Raw genomic sequence first — 27,640 nt, 5'->3', positions numbered from 1 at the left:
ATATACTGTAACCGTCAGAGATTTCAGTCTATAATCACAATAAACCATACTCCAGTGAATAATGTCAAATTTACCAACTTCAAACAGCCTGATCCCATGACGTCATTGAAAAATAACTCCAGAAATATTGTTAAACTCGCCATTTCTTTTAATATCAGCTATGCATTGACAGATTCATGAATACAAAAACCTAAAAGCACCTCTGTAAGAGTTTGTCATGTCTAGCACTGTAACAAAAGCTATAATATAAATGAACCAGGAAGAATTGAGCACCATATCTGTACCAGCCATCACAACCCAGTATGTACTACTAGTACATTATCATTATTAGTCATAAAAACATGGCATTTTGTTTGTGTAAAAATGATGTTTTGGACTTTTCATGATTTGAAATTAGCTTACGGCGCCCGAATTAAAAAGCAAAATCTGGGCTTGTGTCATACTGACAGCACTGAAACTAACTGTGTTTTGCTTGAAACCCAAACCTGATGAAGCCCAACCCCAAATATTAAACTCACACTGTACAAAAATAGAGCAAATCCACCTCAAACAAGTTAAAGTTAGGAAAAAGTAAATTTGGTTTTATAAAACTGCTTGAAATGTTACGGGTAAAACAAACATTCACAGTTCTGGAGAAGAAGAAAGGCAGGAGAGCGGCTGGTTTCTGCATAGGGATCCGCTCGAGGCTGAGTCTGAGAGCGTCTTTGGGTTTGGGGAGGAAAAATACTGTCGTCCAGATTGTTCTCATCGCAATCGCTTTCCCTGCAGACACCGATAAACAGCATTACAATTAAACTCAAACCAGATCTTCAGAAAGTTTCATTCTTGCAGATCTGATCATGGTCTTGACATTTTTGTTGAATGCAGCTGCACTGGTTCAAGATTCACCGCTTTTCTAAAATACTTGATGTGGGGGTAATCTTTAAAATTGTAAAATTAATAAAAACTTTAAATTATATAAATACATATATATTTATAAAAAACTGTTTTTATACATGCAAAATGCATAAAAACTAATTTGTGTAAAAACTTAATAATAAATGTAAAAATAACAAATATAAATTTAAACACAAATTTCCTGTATACAAATATGCTTACAGATTTTCCTGATATTTTATATACCTAGAGATCTATACAGTTGAGTTCAAAAGTTTACATACCTTGCTGAATCTGCTAAATGTTACTTATTTTACCAAAATAAGAGGGATCATACAAAATGCATGTTATTTTTTATTCAGTACTGACTTGAATAAGATTTCACATAAAAGATGTTTACATATAATCCACAAGAGAAAATAAGTTGCATTTATAAAGATATTTATATCCCTTGTTTGTTAATACTGTGTTCAGAAAAATCCTTCAGCTCCCACAAATCCTTTAGTTTTCCATAATTTTTGTGTCTTTGAACCCTTTTCAACAATGACATTAATTTTGAGATCCATCTTTTTACACTGAGGACAACTGAGGGACTCATATGCAACTATTACAGAAGGTTCAAACTCTCACTGATGCTCCAGAAGGAAAAAAACATGAAGAATTAAAGACTTTTAGTACAAAAATGTACAGATATGTACTCACCCCTTGTCATCCAAGATGTTCATATCTTTCTTTCTTCAGTCGTTAAGAAATAGTTTTTGGAGGAAAACATTTCAGGATTTTCTCCATATAGTGGACTTCTATGGGGCCCCGAGTTTAAACTTACAAAATGCAGCTTCAAAGAGCTCTACACGATCCTGGTCGAAAAAGAAGGGTCTTATTTTGCAAAACATTATACTTTTTTAACCTCAAACACTCATCTCGTCTTGCTCTGCCTGAACTTTTTTGTCGAAAAACAAAAAAACATCGCTGCAGAAGTACCGACCCAGTGTTTACAAAGTGAACGTGCAAAGAACATCAAACATCCTTAACAATAAAGGCAAAACAGCGATGTAGGATGATTTTGAAGTTGAGGAAGCAAATGAGATGGGAGTTTTTCGACATACCCTAACTGTCTTGAATTGGAAAAACAGAGTTCAGCCAGAGTAAGACTAGATGAGTGTTTGAAGTTAAAAAGTATAGAAATTTTAATTTGATAAATAAATAACCAATCGTTTTGCTAGATAAGACTCTCTTTGAAGCCGCATTTAAACTGCATTTTGGAAAATGGTTCAAGCTCAGGGCACCATAGAAGTCCACTATATGGAGAGAAATCATCAAATGTTTTCCTCAAAAAACAATCAAAAAGAGCAGAATTTGAAGATCAGGCTAAATTTAACTTATTTTGTCTTCTGGAAAACATAAGTATCTTCTGTAGCTTCTGAAGGGCAGTGCTAAATGAAAAAAAAAAAAAATCTTCATTCTGTTCAAAAGTTTAGTCCAGTGGCTCTTAATGCATGTTTTTCCTTCTGGAGCATCAGTGAGTGTTTGAACCTTCTGTAATAGTTGCATATGAGTCCCTCAGTTGTCCTCAGAGTGAAAAGATGGATCTCAAAATCATACAGTCATTGTTGGAAAGGGTTCAAATACACAAAAATGCTGAAAAACCAAAGGATTTGTGGGAGCTAAAAGATTTTTCTGAACAGCAGACAGTTTAACTGTTCAGAACAAACAAGGGACTCATGAACAACTATCAATAAAGACAAAAAAAAAAAACACAGCTGTGGATCAATCAGGTAACAACACAGTATTAAGAATCAAGGGGATGTAAACTTTTGAATGGGGTTATTTTTTATGTTGTGGACTATATGTTAACATCTTTGTTGTGAAATATCTTATTCAGGTCAGTAGTAAATAAACAAAAGCATGCATTTTGTATGATCCTTTTGTATGATTTTGCATATTCTGCAAACTTTTGACCTCAACTGTAAATTTTTCTCAGTCAGTACAAACTGGATTAATTAAAAAAAAAAAAAAAAACATTATCATCCCCAAGTAAAGTCTTTCCTAAAGGAAGAATCATCTACTAGTCTGATTTGTTTTTTCTTACAGCTATACAGACTCCATTTCCTCGTCGTTGGACTCTTCCTTCAGAGATTTAGCCTCAATGGTGGCTTCCTCTATGTGCGCGAGCATGTCTGCCATGAGCGCTTCCTCCAGCCTCTTCCTCACGCTATACACCAGATCTTCCTGCTTCCTGTGGATGCAGCACAACGATGCAATGCATTTCAATGGAGCATTCATCTGTCATCCTTATTAAACAGCATTCAATATTCTACTATAACATACTAGAGCTTAAAACATCTTAAACAAGTAAACAAGAGCATTTACTCAAACTAAACCACAGAAACAACTCGTGAGGTCAGACCAGTGTTATTTTAGTATTGATTTAGTATTATTATAGATATACTATTAATATTCTGAATTACACTTTATTCTTATATTATGATTTCACTTTCATTTTAGTTAAAATAGTAATTTTGTTGTGTTTTTGTGTCTATTTTGCTTATTTTAGCACTTCACGTTAAACAAAACTTATTTTGTCTATACAGTTTATAATTTTTATTTAGTTGTAGTTTATTTTAGTTGTTTTGGTACTTCAAGTTAAACAAAACGAAAATGAGGAATGTTGCTCAAATAAAACAAGTGAAAATTATTTGATAAAACAGCCTTTTTTATTAGACTAGCTGAAATAAAATAAAATATATTTCGGTAATTTCAATATTTTTTATGGATTTAGTTTTAGTAAACAACCCTAGGTATAACAGAAAAAAAAAATCAACACATCAAAATGTAATTTTGTTGTGATTTTGTGATATTTATTAGTTTTTGTGTCTTTTTTTTTTTTAGTACTTCAAATTAAACAACTTATTTTGTCTATACAGTTTTTAATTTTTATTTAACCGCAGTTTAGTTTTAGTTGTTCTAGCACTTCAAGTTAAACTAAACAAAAATGTGTAATGTTGCTCAAATAAAATTAGTGAAAATTATTTGATAAAACAAGCTTTTCTTTTATTAGACTAGCTGAAATAAAATAAAATATAAAAAAAACTTTTTCTTCTCAGTAATTTCAATAATTTAGTTTTAGTAAACAATAATAACCCTAGATTTACCAGAAGAATGAATCTAAATGAGTTCATTCCTAAAGATCAGAAGAATTCAAATGTTTTTAATGAATATGAATCAGTTACTGAGTGAAAGGGAAGTTATAATCTACATTGGATGTGACATTAAACTCACAGAAAAGTGCTGTTTCTCATGTCACATATGATGAAGGTGTTTATACAGATATTTAAAAAGCATTAAAAACTGTCTGTTTTAGTGTAAAGATCCGACAATCATCTACAACTAAATAAGAAATGCTGTCTAAGTGAACCTCAGGAAAAAAAAAACACTACATTATATCAAAGAAGGCCTACTTTCCTGTACTGTTTAGCACTAAAACACCTGCTTGGGAGTTACTAGAGATCCTGCAGACCTTGAATAGCTGGTTCAGGCGTGTTTAATTAGTTCTAGAGCCAAACTTTCCTGGACTGGATAACTCTGCTTTATACAAACACTGAGGAGCATCTGGTTTTACCTGATGTCTTCGTCCGTCACCATGAAGGCTTTGCACAGAGGCTGTGTGGTGTTGAGCCAGACTCCAGGGTTTTTCTCCACCGCGGCGGACAGCTGACCTGTAATGGGAGCCGAGCTGGTGTGCAGGGCGCTCGCTAGAGCCGAAAGCAGCGTATTATCTGTGTAACCTGGACCCACACCTGCCATTTCGAACAATAACCATTTACAAACAACACTGCATCATTTAGTGCATTTCTAATACCACAGTGCGGCGGGAAATGAGCTAGTGATTAGAACTAATTGCATTCACTTTGTATTAAAACTGCTCTTCCATGTTCACCTTGCAATCCTTTGGGAAGATCCATAGTCTTCACCAGCTCCTCTGCGATATCAAAAGCATTGAGTCCACTCAGCTTTTTCTCCCAGAACAGCTGTGGAATGAACAGGCCCAAAATGATTTAATGTTTTTATCACGTCAAGTGCTACACTGACTAATTGAATGGATTGATGTTTTGTGGTCATTATTAGTGGTCAACCTATATTCTTACAGTTTGGTGTCAGTAAAATTTTAGTTTGTTTGTTTTTTAATTATATATATATAATGTTTTGTAAAAAAAAAAAAAAAAAAAGCTCACCAAGCCTGCATTTATTTGTTCTAAAGTGCAGCAAAAACAGTAAAAGTTTGTAATATTTGTACTATTTAAATGTTTTAATGTAATGTCATTTATTTAGCATCATTACTCCAGTCACATCATCTTTCAAAAAGCATTCTAATATACTGATTTGCTGCTCAAAAAACATTATTATTGTTGAAAACATCCGAGTAGAATTTTTTCAGGTTTCTTTGGTGAATGGAAAGTTCAGAAGAACAGCATTTACCTGAAATAGAAATCTTTTGTAATATTATAAATGTCTTTATCATCACTTAAAAAATAACAAATATACTGACTTCAAGCTTTTGAATGATATAATGTTACAAAAGCTTTTTATTTTAGATAAATGCTGATCTTTGGATCTTTCTATTTATCAAAAATATGCTCAAGTGTTATAAATATTGATAATATTAATAATCAGAATTTCTGAAGGATCATGTGACACTAAAGACTGGAGTATTGATGCTGACAATTTTGATCACATGAATAAATTACACATATATACATACATACACACACACATATATACACACACATATTTAAATTGAAAACAGTTATTTTAAATAGTAAATGTTACAGTTTTTGCTGTACTCTGAATCAAAAAAATGCAGAAGAGATTTCTTTAAAAAAAAAAACATTAAAATCTTACTGTTCAAAAACTTCTGACTGGTAGTGTACATCAAAATTAATAAATATAAAACAATAGATAAATAAATAAACAAACAAATATATACACACACATATTTAAATTGAAAACAGTTATTTTAAATAGTAAATGTTACAGTTTTTGCTGTACTCTGAATCAAAAAAATGCAGAAGAGATTTCTTTAAAAAAAAAAACATTAAAATCTTACTGTTCAAAAACTTCTGACTGGTAGTGTACATCAAAATTAATAAATATAAAACAATAGATAAATAAATAAACAAACAAATGTTACTGTAACTTTCTCTCTTACAATTGCACAATTATCAGAAAAAAAAAATCTAAATTCTGAGTTCATCCTGTAATTTTTAGTTGTTTTTAACCAGAAAAGGTCTTTTTTTTTATCCCATGGCAGAAACTGGCTTCCACAGTAACCACATTTAAAATGTTACAAAAGATTTCTATTTCAAATAAATGCATTCTTTTGAACGTTCTATTCATCAGTGAATCCTTAAAAAATAAAATGCATCACAGTTTCCAAAAGTTTTCAACATTGATTGATAATAGCAAATCAGTATATTAGAATGATTTCTGAAGGATCATGTGACACTAAAGACTGGAGTAATGATGCTGAAAATTCAGCTTTGATCACAGGAATAAATTACATAGTAACATATAGTCCCTTAGAAAAAAGCTATTTTAAATTCCAATAATATTTCACAATTTGACTGTTTTTACTGTATTTTTGATCAAATAAATGGAGCCTTGGTGAGCAGAAGATACTTCTTGTAAAAACATAAAAATAAATGTTTACCTGTCTTGGCTGGTCAACAGCTTTCTGAGGGTCTGTCTTAACCTTGTTGCTGGGGTGATTTGTAACTTTGGTGACGGGCTGTTTGAAGATGGACGCCGTCTGTCGGACCGGTAGGGATGTGTTCAGATCAGGTTTACCCTGAAAAAAAAAAAGCAGACATCCAGACAAAAAAATTAGAAAAAGGACAGTGCAGAAAGCAAAAACTACCATCATTCATTCAGTAAGATGTGTTTACCTTGCTTTGACTGTTATCGTAGCGAATCCGCTGCCTGTTCTTATTCAGTTTGCTCATAAGCATCTTCCCCGTCCGGAAATCGAAGGAGCTGAGATCCATGGAGTTCCCCAGATATCGGACCAGCTGAGGTTTACTCCGAAACTTTTTCCCTGTTGGACTAAAAAGGAAGAGAAGGATCAAGAAATATTCCTTATTGTCCAGACCGACAACTGCACTTCCAATGGAACACCCCAACAGACCCATGTTTAACCAATAATTCTGCTATTAAACATGAAAAATATGGCATTTTCACTGTCCCACAACATAATTGAAAATTAATATTGTCATTATTTAAAATGATGTAAATCGTTAAACATTTCTTTGTCCTACATGAACCTGCTGTTTTAAAATCTGCAGTGTTAGAGTTTTTTAATTTTTGAGCCAAATGTCAAAACTGTCCTACGGTGTGACCGTCTCAAGCATGGTTTAATAATTTACAACTTTTATAAATTAAAAAGAAAGCATAAAAATGTTAACAAATACCTCTGGCATTATTGTACAAGTGTCTGTTTTAGTAAATGGCAATCATTTTTTCATTCATATATTTCTGAAAGTGTAGGAAACCATGAAAACCATGTCCTCTGGTGTGACACCATATCCTGATTTCGGCCAATTCCAAAAAAAAAAAAAAAAACATTTATTGTCTTGTTACAGGTGCACATGGTAATTTTTTGTCTCAGAATTGTTTAAATATTTAACTTTTTTGGAATCACTACAAAAGTGTTGCGTTTGTTGTCCTTTGGTGCGACACCCATAAATTAAATTTTTTAATTAAAAACTGTATGTGAAACTACATAATCATGGAAAAATTATGCAAATGTGTCTTGTAAACCACTAATGACAGGTTAGCTCTGAATAGGAAGGTCATTAATTGACACAAAAGACTGAAACGTCCGTTTAAGAAGCATTTTAAATAAATAATCCTTTTTATACTTTTTGGATAATTTTCAGGGTTCTTATATGCAATAATTACATTAATTAAACTATTTACTGATGTTTTTGCCGAAAACTTGTACTGTTATAAAATGTCATGAAAATAAGTATAAAATGTGATGCTTTGTTTTTGAAATAGAAAAAAAATTGCGGGAGAGAAAATTGCCAGCTGAGGCTTACTCCGAAACTACTTCCCTAAAAAGGAAAAGAAAGATCAAGAAACATTCCTTATTATCCAGACCGACAACTGCACTTCCACTGGAACACCCCAACAGACCCATGTTTAAAAAAAAAAAAAAAATTCTGCTATTAAACATGAAAAATATGGCATTTTCACTGTCCCACAACATAAAAATTGAAAATCAATATTGTCGTTATTTAAAATGATGTAAATCGTTAAACATTTCTTTGTCCTACATGAACCTGCTGTTTTAAAATCTACAGTGTTAGAGTTTTTTTTAATTTTTGAGCCAAATGTCATAATTGTCCTACGGTGTGACCGTCTCAAGCATGGTTTAATAATTTACAACTTTTATAAATTAAAAAGAAATACCTCTGGCATAATTGTACAAGTGTCTGTTTTAGTAAATGGCAATCATTTTTTCATCCATACATTTCTGAAAGTGTAGGAACTTGAAACATTTTGTCTCTGAAAACCATATCCTCTGGTGTGACACCATATCCTGATTTTAAATCAGCCAATTCCAAAAAAAAAAAAAAAAAAAACATTTATGGAAGTGTTACAGGTGCACAAGGTAGTTTTTTTGCCTCAGAATAGTTTAAATATTTAACATTTTTGGAACCACTACAAAAGTGTTATGTTTTGTTGCCATTTGGTGCGAAACCCCTAAATTATATTTTTTAATTAAAGACTGTATGTTAAACTATATAATCATGCAAAATTATGCATGTGTCTCGTAAACCACTAATGACAGTTTAGCTTGGAATAGGAAGATCAGTGTTGGAGAAAGTTACTTTTAAAAGTAATGCATTACAATATTGAGTTACTCCCTAAAAAAGTAACAAATTACATGACTTACTTTTTATGGAAAGTAATGCGTTACGTTACTTTTGCGTTAATTTTTTAAATCTGTGCAGGGCTTGCTTGTTTGTTTTTAATATAAAAAGTTGTATTTTTGGCAAATGTAAAAGCCTCTTCACACCAAAAGCCTCAGGCTTAGAGAAAAGTAAATTGACGTCTGTACAGTAGACCACAGAAGAAAAAATGTCAACTCTTCAGCAATAAAAAAAGGAAAACAAATGTCTTGAGTAATGATTATTTTTAGTAATTTTTGCTTATTAGTATGGATGAATTAAATCAAAGGTCGGCTGCAAAGACATCGGTTAATAAAATGGGATTAAATAGATAAAGGATATTTGTATTATTTGACATTTTATTATTGCAGGTTTGTGTTGAATTTCACCGTTTTCATTCATTTTGAGGAAAACTGTGTCTGTTTTTTTTTAGTGAGTGAGATGAATTAATGCATGTTTATATTTATTCTAAAACTAAAGTAACATCTTACTCATGATTTCTCTCAACATGGGGACAGGAGAGCTTTTAATCAATAAATGGGGGGGAAGTAACACAGATATTTTCTTGTCAATTAAAAAGTAATGCATTACTTGGAAAAAGCAATATTATTACGTAACTCGCATTACTTTTACTGCGTTACCCCCAACACTGAGGAAGATCATTAATTGACACAAAAGGCTGAAAGGTCCTATAGTGTGAGGCCTGTACTGTCACACCACAGGACACCAGAGGTCAAGGTCTCTTTAAGAAGCATTTTAAATAATTAAATAATCCTTTTTGGATAATTTTCAGTGTTCTTAAAGGCAATAATTAGATTAATTAAACTATTTTCTGATGTTTTTGCAGAAAACTTTTAAAAGTACTGTTATAAAGTGTCATGAAAATAAGTGTAAAATGTGATGCTTTGTTTTTGAAATAGAAAAATTTGAGGGAGAGAAATTAGTGGAAGAGAGAGGACAAATAAATATAGACAGAAAAATAAGTGCTCCACCAGAAGGAAGAAGATCCTAAGAGAACGATGCAGAAAGTAATCAAAATCAAAATGATGCCTTAAAAAGAGTAGCAATATATATTAAAAAAAATTATTGAATTTAGTTTGAATATCAATCATGTTTAGCTGTGCCACACATGCAGCGGGGAGCTAGAAGATTTTCAGTCACATACTGATTGACTAAAAGACAGAATTTTGTTGATGAAAATAATTTAGTTTAAAAAACATTTTAAATTAAGTTTGTATCAGAATTAAACTTTCGTTCTCCGTTGACATGTTCACAATTAAATACAAATACTTTAATAACTATCATTTCTGTCCTTTAGTGTGATGGTGTGACATTTTTTTTAAATCTCAAAAAATGGTATTGCAATAGGGGAGATAAAAATATCATTCATCTTAAAATGGTTTCATTTTCAGCAGTTTTGAACAGATGACAGCAAAGTTTGTCTTGAAATTGTCCAACAAGTCATGGGGAAAAAAAGATGTTAATTATAACTTTATATTAAATAAATAACAATATATGAAAATAAGTCTAAAGTTGAATATAAATTTATCTCATGCCATTTGTATATTATTATGCCTTATGTACATTTGTTTTTTTCTTTCTTAATTTTTGCTATGTCACACCATAGGACAAATTTATGGCACAGTTAAGTAAAAATGCACCAAAAAAAAAAAAAAAAAAAAAAAAAGAATTGACCAAGTTAGTGACCCATTATATTTTCTCTAAGATCAGACTTCACACTACATAAATAAAAATGGTCTTTTACTGGCTAACTACCCATATGCATTTACACAAATCACCACTGAAAAACAAGCAATTGTGTATGTTATAAATACAATAAAAGCATTACTATGCAAAATAACAATATATATGGAGGAATATACTAGAAAGACCCATAAAACGGTGTTGGTACCATAGTAAAATGACAGCATCATATACAGTCGTGGCCAAAAGTTTTGAGAATTACATAAATATTGGAAATTGGAAAAGTTGCTGCTTAAGTTTTTATAATAGCAATTTGCATATACTCCAGAAAGTTATGAAGAGTGATCAGATGAATTGCACATAGGGCTGCATGATATTGGGAAAAAAAATGACATTGCAATATATTTTTTTCTTGCGATATATATTGCGATGTGTACAAATTCATTTATGTTCATCAGGTTGTTTTGAACTGCTTAAAAATCAAATACTAATTCAAGAATAATTGGGGTAATTTTGTAAGCATTTTCAAAGAATAAAAAAAAAAAATGTAAAAGTACAGTATAATCAAAACCCTGAAATAAAATACTTTTTAAAGATTATTTTGGGTAGTTTCATAAACAGTTTGACTCACCTTATTCACTGTCAATTCAGGCAAATCAAGGCTCTAATATGAAATTAATAATGAATGTTGCTTTTACCCTGATGAAAGGGAAATCAGCTTCTTCCTTTCACGAAAAACATTAAAAGCTTAGCCAAGATGGAGGAACAGCTGATCATAGCTGTTACAGGGATAACATTTTTTAGCAGCAGAGCTACTGCAAGCAATTTTTAGTTTTGGAAATTCATTTATCTTTGCTGAAACTTCCGCGTCTTTAGGAGAGCGCGGGTCATGGTTGCTTAGCAACGGCAGACGCCACTGGAGCTCAAGTTACAGAGCGCTTTGGAAAGAAGGAGAAAGCGGTGCGCCTAGCGTTTTCCATGCGTTTTTAGGCGCGACATGTGAACGGTCCCTTAAATTCGTAGTGTTTCCGCGAGTTGTGGCAACAACTGCCAGGCACTCCCGACAAGGCACCTGTTTTTGGTCAGCAGCATCCTTTTTGTATCCAAAATACTTCCATATGACCGACGTTGCGTTTCTTTTTGCGACCAAAACTTCCATTTCGCCGCTTTTCTCCCGTTCTTGTAGCTTTTAAAGAACCTTTAAACATGAGTTAATTACTTTATTTTAGACAAATATAGATCCGTGAATAGAAAGTTTAGAAATATAGAAAGTACATTTTTAAATCAGACACACATAATTTTTTTCTGCCCTGCATCGTGACTGCCACGATGTGACTATCGCGCATGCGTACATCGCGATGACGATGCTGAAACGATCTATCGTGCAGCCCTAATTGCATAGTCCTTCTTTGCCATGGAAATTAACTTAATCCTGAAAAAAAAAACTTTCCATCGCATTGTTAAGAAGGCTTTAGGGCGTCCAAGAAAGTCCAGCAAGCGCCAGGATGGTCTCCTAAAGAGGATTGAGCTGCGGGATCGGAGTGCCACCAGTGCAGAGCTTGCTCAGGAATGGCAGCAGGCAGGTGTGAGCGCATCTGAACACACAGTGAGGCCAGGACTTTTGGAAGATGGCCTGGTGTCAAGAAGGGCAGCAAAGAAGCCACTTCTCTCCAAAAAAACATCAGGGACAGATTGATCTTCTGCAAAAAGTATGGCGAATGGACTGCTGAGGACTGGGGCAAAGTCATATTCTCCGATGAAGCCTCTTTCCGATTGTTTGGGGCATCTGGAAAAAGGCTTGTCCGGAGAAGAAAAGGTGAGCGCTACCATCAGTCCTGTGTCATGCCAACAGTAAAGCATCCTGAGACCATTCATGTCTGGGGTTGCTTCTCATCCAAGGGAGTGGGCTCACTCACAATTTTGCCCAAAAACACAGCCATGAATAAAGAATGGTACCAAAACACCCTCCAACAGCAACTTCTTCCAACAATCCAACAACAGTTTGGTGAAGAACAATGCATTTTCCAGCACGATGGAGCACCGTGTCATAAGGCAAAAGTGATAACTAAGTGGCTCGGGGACCAAAACGTTGACATTTTGGGTCCATGGCCTGGAAACTCCCCAGATCTTAAAACTTGTGGTCAATCCTCAAGAGGCAGGTGGACAAACAAAAACCCACTAATTCTGACAAACTCCAAGAAGTGATTATGAAAGAATGGGTTGCTATCAGTCAGGATTTGGCCCAGAAGTTGATTGAGAGCATGCCCAGTCCAATTGCAGAGGTCCTGAAAAAGAAGGGCCAACACTGCAAATACTGACTCTTTGCATAAATGTCATGTAATTGTCGATAAAAGCCTTTGAAACGTATGAAGTGCTTGTAATTATATTTCAGTACATCACAGAAACAACTGAAACAAAGATCTGAAAAGCAGTTTAGCAGCAAACTTTGTGAAAACTAATATTTGTGTCATTCTCAAAACTTTTCGCCACGACTGTAGTAATACCATGATCAATAGCATTAATATAAAAGCTACACTGCATAAACTGCATATTTAAACTCATCCAGCTTTCTCCTCAAAACTAAGCGATTATTAATAATCACAAATGTATTAATTGAACTTTCGCAGCCCCAGCATCACTTACCACAGCGTTATCCGATTAAATGAAAACCTATTTTTATCATCAATACAGTGCAGACTCGAATATAAACGATGGTCAGACTATTATTCAATTTAAACCAGAACAAATCACTAGCTAAACTAAATCAACACTGAGAAACAAAACAAAAACAATGCGTTAGCATGGCTGCTAGCGCAGATTAGCGCTCAGTGCTAACTGACACGAGACGCCAAAACACGATTAGTTTAACTTACTGACGACAAACAACCATAACCTGCAACAATAACGTACTGGAGTACCTAGTTAGCCAATTGAGGTCGGTTTAGTGATAGTTAACTAATAGATAAAGGCAGTTTTTTTTTTATCTCGGCTCGCTGGTCTCTGGCTAATCCCGCTGCAGTACCTAAAATAATAGACATCACTTTTCCCCGCGGACAAGCCCGACTTTCTGGTCACTTCTTCCCTTTTCCAACCATTTGGGAGAGCCGAGCACTCCCACCTTTTCCTCTCCATCGTTTCTCCCGGAGTCTCTCTGGAGGAAAGGCTGTGAATGTTTGGGGTTAAAGGCGGCCAGGCGTTGCTCTCTATCCGCTCACCTCACGACCTTCTGACTCATGAGTCATGACTCTCTCTGAACCGGGAGTCGACTCCCTGTTCATTCATCTGCGGAGTAGTAAATACGTCAAAAATCGTTGTTTTACAAAAGAAAAGAGATAAAAAACATTTTTGCTGTAATTCTCAAAGGTTTGTAGCGATTTTAGCGTCAATTGTTGTTTAAAAAGGAGAGAAAAGGATGATGACTCATAGAATCGGATCTTACAGTTCAGTTGGAATCGACACACTGTATCAAGAAAGTTATTCATATCATAGACATACGTGACCCTGGACCACAGAATTGAACTTTTGCAGCCCCAGCATCACTTACCACAGACTCGAATATAAACCATAGTCAGACTATTATTCAATTGAAAGTTATTCATATCATAGACATACGTGACCCTGGACCACAGAATCAGTCATAAGGGTCTTTTTAAAAAAATTTGGATTCATACATCATCTGAAAGCTGAATAAATAAGCTTTCCGTTGAAGTTAGGATAGGACAATATTTAGTCAAGATAAAACTATTTTAAAATTTAAATCTGGGGGTGCAAAAAATCTAAATATTGAGAAAATCACATTTAAAGTTGTCCAAATGAAGCTCTTAGCAATGCATATTACTAATCGAAAATTAAGCTTTGATATATTTACAGTAGGAAATTTGCTAAATATCTTCATGGAACATGATCTTTACTTAATTTAATGATTTTGGGATCAAATTACCCATGCTTAATTAAGACTTAATTTTGTTTTGCGGTCCAGGGTCACATATTATATTCACATTTTAATATTTAATTAAAAATTTTATATATTTTTAAATATTCATAATCTAATTTCATGAAATATCTGACTATATATACATTAAACAAATTAAATAAAAACATGCCATTGCTTAAAATAAAAGGAACATCAAATTCAGTCAAATTAAATATCAAAAAATTCAAAATGAAACTAAACTAAAAACTAAATAAACTTTTAACAAAACACAACACAAAATATATATATATAAAAAAAAATCAAATGATGAAAAAATACCAAAAAATTGAAATGGAAAATATTAAAATATTTGCAAAAAAACATAAGTGCATATCAATGATACTAAAATAACCCGGGTGTACTGAATGATTTGAAGCCTCCCCTAAAAATGTATGCACATTAATTCAAGAGTTTTTACTGAAGATAAAAACATATGTGACCATGGACCTTAAAACTAGTTTTAAGTAGCACAGGTATATTTATAGCAATAGCAAAAAATACATTGCATGGGTCAAAATGATCAATTTTTTTTTATATCAAAAATCATTAGGATATTAAGTAAAGATCACTTTCATGAAGATATTTTGTAAAATTCTTACCGTAAATTTATCAAAACTTCATTTTGGATTAATAATATGCATTACTAAGAACTTTTAAAACAACTTTAAAGGAGATTTACTCAGTATTTTTTTTTTTTTTTTTGCACCCTCAGATTCCAGAATTTCATTAATGTTAATTTTATTTATTCAGCTTTCAGATGATGTACAAATCTCAGTTTCAACTCTTAATCTCTTATGACTGGTTTTGGGGTCCAGGGTCACCTATATAGAAATCAAATGAATGTAAATCTACATTAATAATGGTAAACTCACGCATAAGGTGATCATAAAGTGTGAAACACCTCAAACTTATTTTCTTCTATTTATTTATTTATTAACAAGCATCACCAGTGACCCGCAGTTAAGCGGATGACATGGAGATCACAAAAAAATTTAAAAACAAAAAATTTACAGTTCAGGTCCACAATGATGTTCTTAATGACTCAGTTGGAAATCAATTCAGTGGAAACAAACGATGAAGGTTTTACAGCTTTATAATCATTTGATTTTGATGAGGAGACTTTACTCTGTTCATGAGTGTAATCCACACTGAAAAATAACCATGAGGGAAAAAATGGATTGAACACTCCAAAAAATAAATATCACATTGTTCTTTAGCAGTGATGAACACAAAGAGGGTGATTCACACGGTGAATTGATGTCTTCATCTCCAACAGTGACAAACATCTCCATCTTCAATCCTTCTGAAGCAAACCTGACCTACAACATGAACAACAAGCAGTCAAATAGAAAGTCACTTTGCTTTGTTCAGACAAGCAGTAAAAAAGAACTTTTTTGGAGCAAAAAATGACATTTATTTTGACTGAACAGTTAAAAAACTGATTTTCATACACTGTAAAAAGTTTTCACCAGTTTCAACTTAAAAACCTAAGTTCAGCAGCTGCCTTAAATCAACTTAAGTCCTTTCAACTCACAAGTTAAATCAACTAATTTTGATTGTAATACGTTAAAATGACTTGTAGTTTTAAGCTGATTTAACTTAAAAACTTAAGGCAGCTGCTGAACTTAGGTTTTTAAGTTGAATCTGGTGAAAACTTTTTACAGTGTATCATACTATGCAAAATAAGTCTCGAGTCAAACTGATCTTGAAGTCTAGAAAGGTTAATGAAGAGATAAACACAACAAACCTCCATCTACTCATCCTTCGTGAACTTTCCACTGATGTAGGGAACGTAGTCCAAGATGAGCCTCCAGTCTGTGAAGTGAACGAGAGCAACACCTCCAACTCCACCCCAGACCGCGAGCGTGGGAACCCTGGAGAACATGGGAGTCTTGAGCAAATGATGAAGATGTTGGATCGAAATTGATACACAGAGGCCTCTAAATGATAAGAACTATTCCACACAATCTTCTACATTCCTTCAGTCGTCAGATTGATTTGATCATCAAGTCAAAGGTCTTTTAGTGGAGTTGAACAAGCGTCTTTTTGCTGTCAAATCTTGACTGGTTTTTATCAAGTAAATGTCAGAATAACCTGAGTAATATTTACAGATGAACGCTTACTGGACTAAAGCAGCTTGGCTTTACTTGCTTCTTAATAAATCATTTTGTAGAAAAATCAATGAGTGTCAAAACTGATCATCAGGATCTTTTGAGGAGCATTTATTTGTTCTTCTCTCAATCGCTACATTACATGTTTGGATCATTTCAACCTCATCTTACTAAGACATATTTTTGGAGATATAGAGCGGTCACTGATATTTAAATCAGTATCTGCTGTACTGTTATAAAGATCTTATTGATTTACATTACAAGCAGCAGCAGCAGAATTTCATTAAATAAATATTAGAATCATCACGTTGTTTTAATTTATTTATGTTCCTTTTTTTAACTTATTAATATATATACATATATACACACATGCATACATATGTGACCCTGGACCACAAAACCAGTCTTAAGTATTGATTTTTCTTTTATGTCAAAAATCATTAGGATATTAAGTAAAGGTCATGTTCCGTGAAGATAGTTTGTAAAATTCCTACTATAAATATATCAAAATGTAATATTTTTGTTTAGTAATATGCATTGTTAAGAACTTAATTAGAACAACTTTAAAGGGGATTTTCTCAGTATTTTGATTTTTTTGCACCCTCAGATTGCAGATTTTCCAATAGATGTATCTCGGCCAAATATTGTCCTATCCTAACAAACCATACATCAATAGAAAGCTTATTTATTGAGCTTTCATATGATGTATACATCTCAGTTTTGTAAAATTTAACCTTATGACTGGTTTTGTGGTCCAGGGTCACATATATATATAGAGAGAGAGAGAAAGAGAGAGAGATTTTTTTTTTCTTATTAATATTATATTTTTATTATGATCAATATTATGAAAATGTGTATATATTTTTTTTTCTCTCTCTCTCCCTTTCTATCTTTAATTTTCAAAATTAAGTTACTTAATTTTTTTCTTTTTTCTCCTCTTTCTTTCTCTCTCCTACCTTTAGCTCTATAAACGTTCTGTTCTACTATATTAGGAAATGTATAATGGAGAGATACACATACTCCACACAACTGTTGCACACATACACCTCACATAAATGCATGTACATATAACTGTGTTCTACATGTTTTGTTTTTATGGTATAACCTGTTATATGTTTTGTTTTCTGTACTGCTTTAAAAATGAAAAAAAGAAAAAAAGGATGGAAAATGAAAAAAAAAAAAAATTAGAATCTGCACCAATTACATTTTTGCTCAGTTGAGTCTCTGAATAAAACAGGCCTGTTTTTCCTTCATATTCTCACTATATCAGACTATAGGAGACATAAAAAAGCCATTTTACTTTTTCAAAATATTTTGTCTAAAGATTTAATAAACTTTTTCATTTCGAAAAACATAGTTTATTTTCGGACTATGATTTGATATGTCAGGCTTTACAGGGTTAAAGGCGCATGTTTATTGTAATACTATTAAGGCATCAACAAGATTATCAAAATAGAATCATAAGGCAATTTACGTGTTCAATTTTTGGTCTTTTATAAAATTCTCCTAAACTTCCAAACTACAAATCTTGACCATTTTGTTAATAAAAAAAGCAAAAGAAGGTTAAGACAAGAACACAGAGGTTTAATAAAGATACTATAAATAATAATATAAACCAAAATATTAGTTTTTTTTCCCTTTGTCTTGACAAAACGTAATGTTCTTGTTTATATTTGACAATATTATTATATTATTCTGAAGGTCAAACAGGCTGTAAAATAATCCTAAAGATATTCTTGATTTTTTTTTAATCTTACTGAACAATGTAAGAAGCAGTTTGTCACAACTTTACGGTTTTTTCTCGTTTGTATTGATGACTATTTTGTACAATAAAGCAGTCTGAACACTGATAAGAAAACACAAACAGCTGCCGCATTCATAAACACATACCACACCATTAAATAAATATTTTTTGCACTTTAAGTGACATAAAGAGTCGAAAGAACACAACAGTTAAGTCCATCAGCGTGTGTTATCGTGACCTGAGTTCATTAGCTTTAGCAAGCTACAGTCAGGTCGCCACAAGGACAACACTATTAATAAAAACCAACACATTAATTTAACAAAACGACAGGATCATCCAGCTGTACTGTGTTTTGTCGTGTACTTACCATGTTTTCGCGACAGACACGTATTTCTGTCCGATTATTTTGCCCAACATGATTAGACGTGTGTGAGGAGCAGGACGGCTAAAGCAAACGCACAGAAAACTGCGGATGAAGCGTCATCAGCTGTGAGCGACAATACGCGGAAGTTCGTTGTTGAAGGGCTGCTACAAAGTAAAAGTCTCTAAATAAAAAGTACGATAAATTAATTAATTTAAATTGCATTTATTTTTATATTATATTATTTATTTTTTAAAAAACATTTTTTTTATTTCTGTCTTAAAAATTTAAATAAGTCACCAAGAAGATGCATATGAACATTATGAATGTTATTTTAAAAAACGGAATTTGTGAAACGAAAGAGAATAAAAGTAGTTTGATATCCAACAGGAGGCGCTCTGAAACAGCTCATATGTGAACGATTACAATTTATTTTCTTTCTATCTATCTATCTATCTATCTATCTATCTATCTATCTATCTATCTATCTATCTATCTATCTATCTATCTATCTATCTATCTATCTATCTATCTATCTATCTATCTATCTATCTATCTATCTATCTATCTATCTATCTATCCATCTATCTATCTATAATTATATAATGCCACATTCTAACAGTGCTTCTCCAGTGTTGGGGAAAGTTACTTTTAAAAGTAATGCGTTACAATATTCCGTTACTCCCTAAAAAGTAACTTTATTTAGTTACTTTTTATGGAAGGTAGTGCATTACTTTAATTCCTCGTAAAAAAAATCATGTTAGCTGGGCTTGCTTGTTTACTTTTGGGCAAATGTACAAGCCCTTTCAGACCTTTTTCAAAGCCAAATGAATAAGTTTAAGGAAATGTAAATTGATGTCTGTACAGTAGAGGGCGCAGCTCAAACAAACCTTTATAATGTGCCGCCATTCTGGGAGTGAGATGAGTAAATGCATGTTGACATTTCGTCTAGAAATACAGTAAATAAGTAACTTGAAAAAAAAAAGTAATCGGATTACATAACTCGCGTTACCTCCAACACTGGTAGGCTATTCTCTAACAATACATGTAAGGTCCTGAATTTTTTTTGTCATATTTACTCTTTCTGATTTCGTGCATATATTGTGTTTTGTGTAAGTCTCTGAACAGCATTAACCCCAAAAAGCCTAAAATATGAAACAAGAGTCCATCTATTGAACTTTTGGAAAATTTTTAAAAATAGCCCAGTAGTGTAAAAATGTTAATAAATTGTTAAATTGTTACATTTTTTTTAAATTGAACTGATTAGATATTATTTTTGATTAATATACAAAGAATTTAGGAAAAAAAAAAAAAAAAAAAAAAAAAAATTACATACAACCTTGTAACAAAATTGTACAAAATTGTTATATTAAGTAGACATGCTTTTTGATTAATAATTATCTGATTAAACTGAATCATTAAAATCCAGAAAAAAAATGAAATACATTTAATAGGACAATAAAATGTAGTTTTAGTTAAACTATTATTGAAATTTTGTTAAATTAGACATATTTTAAAAAAAAGGATATAGAATCCAGAATTACAGCAGAAAAATGGAATTTGGGCAAAAAATAAGACGCATTTTATAAGGCCCTAAAACATATTTTTTGTTAAACTGTTGTTAAGTTATGCAAGTTTCATTATTTCAATTATTAAAAATGCCTTTTAACTGAATTTCTGGATAACTTTTTGAAAATAACATTTTTTAAATTTAACTGATTAGACATTATTTTTGATTAATAAACAAAGAAAAATAAAACTGAATTTTGGCCAAAAAAAACAAAAAAAAAACAAAAATTACATACAGCCTTAAACTGTGATTTTTTTTATACCTTTTAAAATGGTTGCTTTATTAATTAGACATGCTTTTTGATTATTAAAATAATCTGATTAAACTGAATCATTAAAATCCAGTGGAAAAAATACAACCGAAAAACAGAATTTGGAAAAAAATTATATAACAATGATTTCATAGGGCAATAAAATATAACTTTAGTTAAACTTCTATTGAAATTTTGTTAAATTAAACATACTTAAAAAAGGAAATAGAATTCAGAATTTAATTTGGGGAAAAAATAAGAGGCATTTTATAAGGCCCTAAATTTTATTTTTTTTGTTAAACTGTTGTTAAATTATGCAAGTTTCATGATTTCAATGATTAGAAATGTTTTTTAACTGAACTTCTGGACCATTTATAAAAACAAAATGTTTTAAATTCAACTGATTGGTCATTGTTTTTGATTAATAAACAAAGAATTCTGGCCAAAAAAAAAAAAAAGCAGCCAACAACATATGGCCAAAAAACCATTACATACATAAACTGTAACTTCTAAAAAATTGTTATATTAATTAGACATGCTTTTTGATTAATAAAATAATTATCTGATTAAACTGAATCATTAAAATCACAAGAAAAAAAAAAAAAACAGAATTTGAGAAAAAAAATTAAATAGATTTAATAGGACAATAAAATGTAGTTTTAGGTAAACTTTTAGTTCCATGATTTCAATTCACTAGCAATACTTTTTAACTGAACTTCTGGACCATTTTTAAAAATAAAATGTTTTAAATTCAACTGATTAGACATTATTTTTGATTAATAAACAAAGAATTTGGGGGGAAAAACAAAAAAGAATTACATACAGCCATAAACTGTAATTTTTACAACTTTTTTTTTTTTTTTTTTTTTTAATTGTTATATTAATTAGACATGCTTTCTGAATAATAAAATAAATTTGGAGTTTAATAATTAAATGAATCATTAAACTCCAGAAAGAAAATACAACTGACAAAAAAAAAACTGAATTTGGAAAAAAGAATTAAATAGATTTCACAGGGCAATAAAATGTAGTTTTAGTTAAACTTTTATTACATATGTTAAACTTTCTAAAAAAAAAGAAAAAAAAGAAAGGAAATAGAATCCAGAATCTTTATGACAGTATAGCAGACACTCATATAAAATGTAAAAACTCCATATCTCTAATAATTTGTTTTAGTAAGACAAGATTGAAATAACCCAAACATAAAATGCAAAAAACAAACATTCCTCAAAAGATGAGACGTTTCGAAGGCTTGTAAAGATGATTCCTCCACTAAGGAAACAAACATTCCTCCAAAGATCCCTGTGATCAGATCTGAGACTAAAAATAGGTGTACGAACAGAATGGACACAAACAGATGCATGTTTACAAAGAAAGTACTTTATTTGCTCAGAGGAGCAAGAATTCACTTAACATACATCTGGAATTCTCACGTCCCTCTTGATGTGAATTTATAAAATATTCTCAAGTCGATGCCACAAGACGTGACGTCTGAATAAAAACCTGACTGACTCCAGGATAAAACTGAACAAAACGATGCAGGCACTAGTACAGAATCACTCCCCGCCGCCGGAGAATGAGGAAGGCCACTCTCTCTCTCCTTTAAGAGTTTACATTTTTGCAATACATAAACAAGAAGAATTCATATAATCGTCCTTTAGTCGCAAAAGACGATGTTAGTACTAACGAAGAAAAGAAAAGGATCTCTAGAGATAAACTCAGCACTGTGTTTCCTTTCAATTTGGATCCAAAACATCTACCGATCAACATTTTTGCTAAATTTCGGGCACAGTGATTATTCACCTTATCAACAATAAGGAACATTTCTGTGTGGTTAAACGCAAAATTGGCATCTCTAAGCGACAAATTAATTCCCAAGCTCTGGCGTAAGAAAAATCGCAACAGAAATACGAAACACAATTTGTTCCTGGCGTACTTCAGCACTAGTTTTGCCATTTATCTAACATTTAAAATCAACACAGATAATAACAAAAACAAGTAAACACAAACAATTAACACAACTTTATAAAAGAAGTAAAAAAACAACTCCGGGTCGCCTTGGTAAGACCCTTGCCATCTATTTTTTTTTTCCCTCTACTTTGTGTAGAAATATTGACAAGAAGTGGCAGCAAATTCGTTCAGTTGATCAAATGCACGACTTTAGCCATCAAATCTGAGTCGAGTGGTCAGATTTCCTCTAAAAAACCAAACGGACGTCACATCCGAAGCAAATGGAGAGATGGAGTCAGAAACGTGTGCTAATACATGGCTGAAATGCTCAGACTCGGTCACACATGTGCATAAAGAGACGCTTCCCAGGGGTTTTCTCTGCGGTTCATACGCGTGGTTCGGTTTACCATCATATCAAATGAGTTACTCGGAAATGAGAGACAAAAAAAAAAAAAAAGCAAGAGAAATTTTATCCAGCGTTTTCCAATACTTAAGAAATCCACAATGAAAAACACAAGCTCTGGTACTTTGGTGAATGATGGCAGATATTACAAGTGAATCCCACAAAAACACAGACAGATATTTCACTCCAAAAAATAAAATCAATTAAAAAAAACTAAGCTTTTTTATTTTGCATGCCTGAAATGGGCTTAATTTTGTTGGAAAAAATATTTCCTTTTTTTGGATGATGGCAAAAATTAAAGTGAAAAACAAAAACATTATAAAAAAAAAAATATTCAGGTCAATTTTATTTTATTTTATTGCATACTGACTTTTCCATTTTTTTTTCATTAACTTAATGTGCCCAAGTGTTTATTTTGTCATTCTTACATATTTTTAAATGTAATACAGTAAAAACACTGTAATACAATTAATTAAATTTAAATCAGTGTCAAGAACACAAAAAAAAAACACTAAACACATTTACATTAATTATTTTTTGTTTTGCATGCCCGAAACGGGCTTAATTTTCTTGAAAAAACTAAATTATGGCAGAAATTAAATGGAAAAACAAAAACATGTTCAGAAATTTCACCCCTATAAAAATAAAAAATATTGTTATAAAAGATTATGACTTTTCCATTATTTTTCATTAACTTAATGTGTCCAAGTGTTTATTTTTCTAAATGTAATACAGTAAAAACACTGTAATACAATTATGTAAATTTAAATCAGTGTAAAAAACAGAAAATATAAACACTAAACTACATTATTGTTTTTTGTTTTGAAAAAACATTAGGAAAAATTCTAATGTTTTGTAAAACAGGCTTAATTTTCCTGTAAAAAATTATTTCCTTTTTTTGGGATGGCAGAAATTAAAGTGAAAAAAAAAGTTCAGAAATAAAATAAAGCCAATTTTTAGGATCATTATGACTTACTTTTGTATTCTTACATCCTTACATATGTAATGTAATAATTTAAATCAGCATAAAGGACATGCAAGACACACTCAATTATGTATTTCTTTTTTTAAATGCCCGAAACAGGCTTAATTTACTTTAAAAAAATTATTTCCATTTTTTTTTGGATGATGGCAGAAATTAAAGTGAAAAACAAAAACATGTTCAGATATTTCACCCATAAAATAAAATAAATTTACCTGAAGAAAATAAAGCCTTTTTAGGGATCATTATGACTTATGTTTGTATTCTTATATCCTTACATATGTAATGTAACACAATAAAGAAACAAAAACCAAATTGTAATTTAAAGATAAATTAATGCATAAAGGACATGCAATAAACAATTAAGCATTTTTTTTTACCTTAGAGTACTTTTTTGAATTATAACAAGGAGAAAAATCTTAATGTTCCATAAAACAGGCTTAATTTTCCTTATAAAACTGTTTTTTCGAAGTGAAATATGTCCGTTTTTGTGGGATTCACGCATTAGTGGCGATCCCCAAACAGAACCATAAACATTGCGTATCAAAACTGCACATTTCTTTCTACATCATAAACACAAAACGGTACAAAAGAAAGTCAAACTCGAATACATGGACTAGAAAAAAAGGAATCTGTTCCCGCAGCGGAGCTTGAGCTCATGGGTGGTGTGTGTCTGTGTGCTATATAACAGCACACTGTAAATCCAACAGCACACCAGCAAACAGCAGGACGGTCCGGGCCCGCAGACGCTGTTTCTCACGGGTGATTTCCACCGATGGTCCACGATCGCGTGTGTTGGTGAGGACATACTGTGTTTCGGAGCCGGACGAGCGGCTCGGGAAGTTACGGTGTGTATGCGAGTCTTCAACACATCTGTTTATAATATATAAATCACGAATGTGTGTAATGTGTGTGGACTCTGGAACAAGAACGGGAAGATAAGGCCACGTCGACGGAGAGCTTCCTTACGGCAGGATCTGTCGGGAAAAACGGAAACGGCATTAGAAGCTCATCTGAATGCATTTGTTTTCATTTGCAAAGGCTGTTTTTCATTCATACAGAGTAAAAGCAGATTCACACTGGAACTTAAATCTAGTGGAGTTCACTTCACCAGCATTAAACTATCAACAGAAACAGACACTTCACCACAACCCTTCAAAATAAAAGTTTGGTTCCACTTGAAATTATTAGAAATATTTCTACTTTACAGTAGAATGCATTTCCCAAAGTAATAGCAATATCAATAATAATAATAATTTTATTAAAACTCTTTAATTTAACAGCACTTTGTTTGCCAAAAAAGAAAAAGAAAAATTTTTTACATTAAAAAAAAAATTATTCAACTGTTTAAGTTTTATGCATTCATTTGTTTACCAGTTATTAATAATTTATTTGTATTAAAACATAAATCCAAAAATTAAATAATAAAATAGTAAAAAAAACAATTTTTTAAAAAAATATTAAATATTTCATAGGGGCCTAATAATGCTAGATGTTGATAAATTACTAAATTGTTAAAGTTTTCTGAATTCAACTGATTAGACATTTTTTTTTGATTAATAAACAAAGAATTTGAGAAAAATAAAACTAAAGTTTAGGGAAAAAAATAAATAATATAAAATAATACAGCAACAACATATGACCAAAAAAAAAAAAAAAAATCAAACTTCAAAATGTACTTTCTGTTAATAATCGGTTGCTAAATTATGTTAGGTTTCATGATTTTAATGAATTAAGACATGCCTTTTGATTAAGAAGTTTTAAAGGAGAACTCCGGTGTGATATTGACCTAAAGTGTATTGAATCATGATACCGAGTGTGAACGTACCTTGCATATTTCATCTCGGTTTGTGTCCAGCTGTCCGAAATCTGGGGTCAGTTAGCCGATGCTCACAACAGGCTGTCTATGAGAGTGAATAGGGCATCGGAAAAGCCATGTAAATAAATCACTGTTTTACGCCATTTACGAGGCACAAAGTAGCTCCGCACTTCATCGGTAGACTTCCAAGGGCCCTGACATTTAAAACGAGACATTGAGAACTCAGAAAAAGCACCGGTAGTTTATTTACAAGAAGATTTATACAGACATCTTCCACCAGGAACAGAGCGGTGGCCGCCATCTTAAATGTAGTCACGATAAGTCGAGTGTCGAGCACGAAGGAAACTACAACCTGATACGTTGATAACCTGATAAATTCATTGGTGCTCGACACTCGATTTATCGTGACTAAGTTCAGGATGGCGGCGACCGGATTTTCTTTCCCAGGTACTGTCTGTATAAATCTTCTTGTAAATAAACTACCGGTGCTTTTTCTGAGTTCTCAATGTCTCGTTTTAAATGTCAGGGCCCTTGGAAGTCTACCGATGAAGTGCGGAGCTACTTTGTGCCTCGTAAATGGCGTAAAACAGTGATTTATTTACATGGCTTTTCCGATGCCCTGTTGACTCTCATAGACAGCCTGTTGTGAGCATCGGCTAACTGACCCCAGATTTCGGACAGCTGGACACAAACCGAGATGAAATATGCAAGGTACGTTCACACTCGGTATCATGATTCAATACACTTTAGGTCAATATCACACCGGAGTTCTCCTTTAATTCAACCATGAAAATGGAATCCGGGAAAAAAAAAAAACAGAAAAAAAAATAAAAATAAAGAATTTCAGGGGAAAAATGTGTAATTTTGGTAAGGAACCTGTTGTTAAATTATGAAAGTTTAATGATTTTAATTAATTAGACATGCATTTTGACTTATAAAATTTAATTCAATCATGAAAATGGAATCTAAAAAAAACAAAAACGGAACAGAAAAAATATGGAATTCAGAATGATAAAAAAAAAAAGTAATAATTTTTACCTAAATTAGGGAAAAAGTAACAACAAAAACACTTTACAGGCTCTTAAAAGTAATTAATGTAGTTTTAGTAAGTTTCATAATTTATTAGACAAGCTTTTTGACAACTAAAATTTAATTTAACCAATAAAATGGAATACAGAAAAATTTCAACGAAACAATGGAATCCAAAATAAGACAAAAATAAAATGAAATTTGGGAAATAAAACAAAACTGATTTCATAGGATTCTGCTCCAGATATGTAAAAACCTCTAGGTTTGACTCACAAGGAATACATAAACTAATCAAATTTATACTTTTAATGCAATGCAACTCACTCTGGATAAATGCATCTGCCAAATGCACGAATATAACATGAATATTCAATTGCATCATCATAATCACACATGTAAAGCTCACCTGAATGTTACATATGGCCGTGTCCATCCCCACCCAGACCGGACAGCATCTGCGGGTCTCCTGTGACCTTCTCCTCCTCTCTCCTCTTCAGACACGCGGCCTTCGGGTTCAGATTACGCTCTGAATGAAACAGCAATTGACATTAGATATTAAAGTCTGTGAGCGATTCCTGTCAGATTACATTCTGATAAAGCAGCTTCTCAAACAATCACACTTATATAATGATGGAAGAGCAGGTGGGAGGAAGAAAGCACAACGTGATTTACTCCAGAAATGGTATTATAAAATATTTAGAATTTATCAGGAAAACACATTTAGTTGTCATGAAATGCTACAAATCGTAATGGCTCATTAATAAAAACAACAGTATCTTAGTATTACAATGCCTAAACGCCTAATCGCTCCTGGATATACACTGTCGCTCAAAAGTTCGGGATGAGTACGATTTTTAATGTTTTTTTTTTAAAGCTCATTAATGTTCTGTTTATTTGATTATAAATTAAGAGAAAAAAA

The 27,640-nt window shown here is 32.1% G+C and overlaps 3 protein-coding genes across 6 annotated transcripts in view; all 3 read right to left on the bottom strand.

Moving 5' to 3' along the window:
* Positions 1-655: 655 nt before the first annotated feature.
* On the bottom strand, positions 656-13,773 carry LOC141343920 (methyl-CpG-binding domain protein 3-like). 2 transcript variants are annotated; one of them, XM_073848596.1, is made up of 7 exons: positions 13,648-13,773; positions 6,819-6,975; positions 6,584-6,721; positions 4,814-4,904; positions 4,496-4,673; positions 2,966-3,112; positions 656-762 (listed from the first exon to the last, which is right to left on the bottom strand). In XM_073848596.1, the coding sequence occupies exons 1-6, from the start codon at positions 13,659-13,661 to the stop codon at positions 2,968-2,970; spliced, it is 723 nt and encodes a 240-aa protein (XP_073704697.1). In that variant the 5' UTR covers positions 13,662-13,773; the 3' UTR covers positions 656-762; positions 2,966-2,967. The 2 variants fall into 2 exon arrangements, with proteins under 2 accessions (XP_073704697.1, XP_073704696.1); XM_073848595.1 differs by having other exon boundaries at positions 13,552-13,746.
* A 1,637-nt stretch (positions 13,774-15,410) lies between these two features.
* Positions 15,411-18,774, bottom strand: LOC141344672 (cytochrome b-c1 complex subunit 10-like). Its single transcript, XM_073849550.1, has 3 exons — positions 18,725-18,774; positions 16,250-16,376; positions 15,411-15,821 (listed from the first exon to the last, which is right to left on the bottom strand). The coding sequence occupies exons 1-2, from the start codon at positions 18,772-18,774 to the stop codon at positions 16,256-16,258; spliced, it is 171 nt and encodes a 56-aa protein (XP_073705651.1). The 3' UTR covers positions 15,411-15,821; positions 16,250-16,255.
* Positions 18,775-23,790: 5,016 nt separating this feature from the next.
* The window catches only part of LOC141344741 (transcription factor E2-alpha-like), a 50,939-nt gene continuing 47,089 nt past the window's right edge, over positions 23,791-27,640 (bottom strand). For all 3 annotated transcript variants that reach the window (XM_073849636.1, XM_073849635.1, XM_073849634.1), the window contains exons 19-20: positions 27,128-27,247; positions 23,791-24,850 (exon numbers count right to left, since the gene is read on the bottom strand). In XM_073849636.1, the coding sequence (XP_073705737.1) occupies positions 27,135-27,247 (113 nt within the window). In that variant the 3' untranslated portion in view covers positions 23,791-24,850; positions 27,128-27,134. The remainder of the gene's footprint in view (positions 24,851-27,127; positions 27,248-27,640) is intronic.

This window comes from Garra rufa, chromosome 10 (genome assembly GCF_049309525.1).
Source record: "Garra rufa chromosome 10, GarRuf1.0, whole genome shotgun sequence".
NCBI lineage: Eukaryota > Metazoa > Chordata > Actinopteri > Cypriniformes > Cyprinidae > Garra > Garra rufa.
This window is presented reverse-complemented; position numbering and strand designations above follow the sequence as displayed.

Excerpts from the sequence above, each read along its gene's own strand:
- LOC141344672 (XM_073849550.1), bottom strand. The coding sequence starts at position 18,774 with ATGTTGGGCAAAATAATCGGACAGAAATACGTGTCTGTCGCGAAAACA. Across the intron at positions 16,377-18,724 it reads GTGTCTGTCGCGAAAACATG|GGTTCCCACGCTCGCGGTCT; the intron begins GTAAGTACACGA and ends CATGTTCTCCAG.
- LOC141343920 (XM_073848595.1), bottom strand. The coding sequence starts at position 13,661 with ATGGAGAGGAAAAGGTGGGAGTGCTCGGCTCTCCCAAATGGTTGGAAA. Across the intron at positions 6,976-13,551 it reads AGTGATGTCTATTATTTTAG|TCCAACAGGGAAAAAGTTTC; the intron begins GTACTGCAGCGG and ends CTTCCTTTTTAG. Across the intron at positions 4,674-4,813 it reads TCTTCCCAAAGGATTGCAAG|GTGTGGGTCCAGGTTACACA; the intron begins GTGAACATGGAA and ends TCGAAATGGCAG.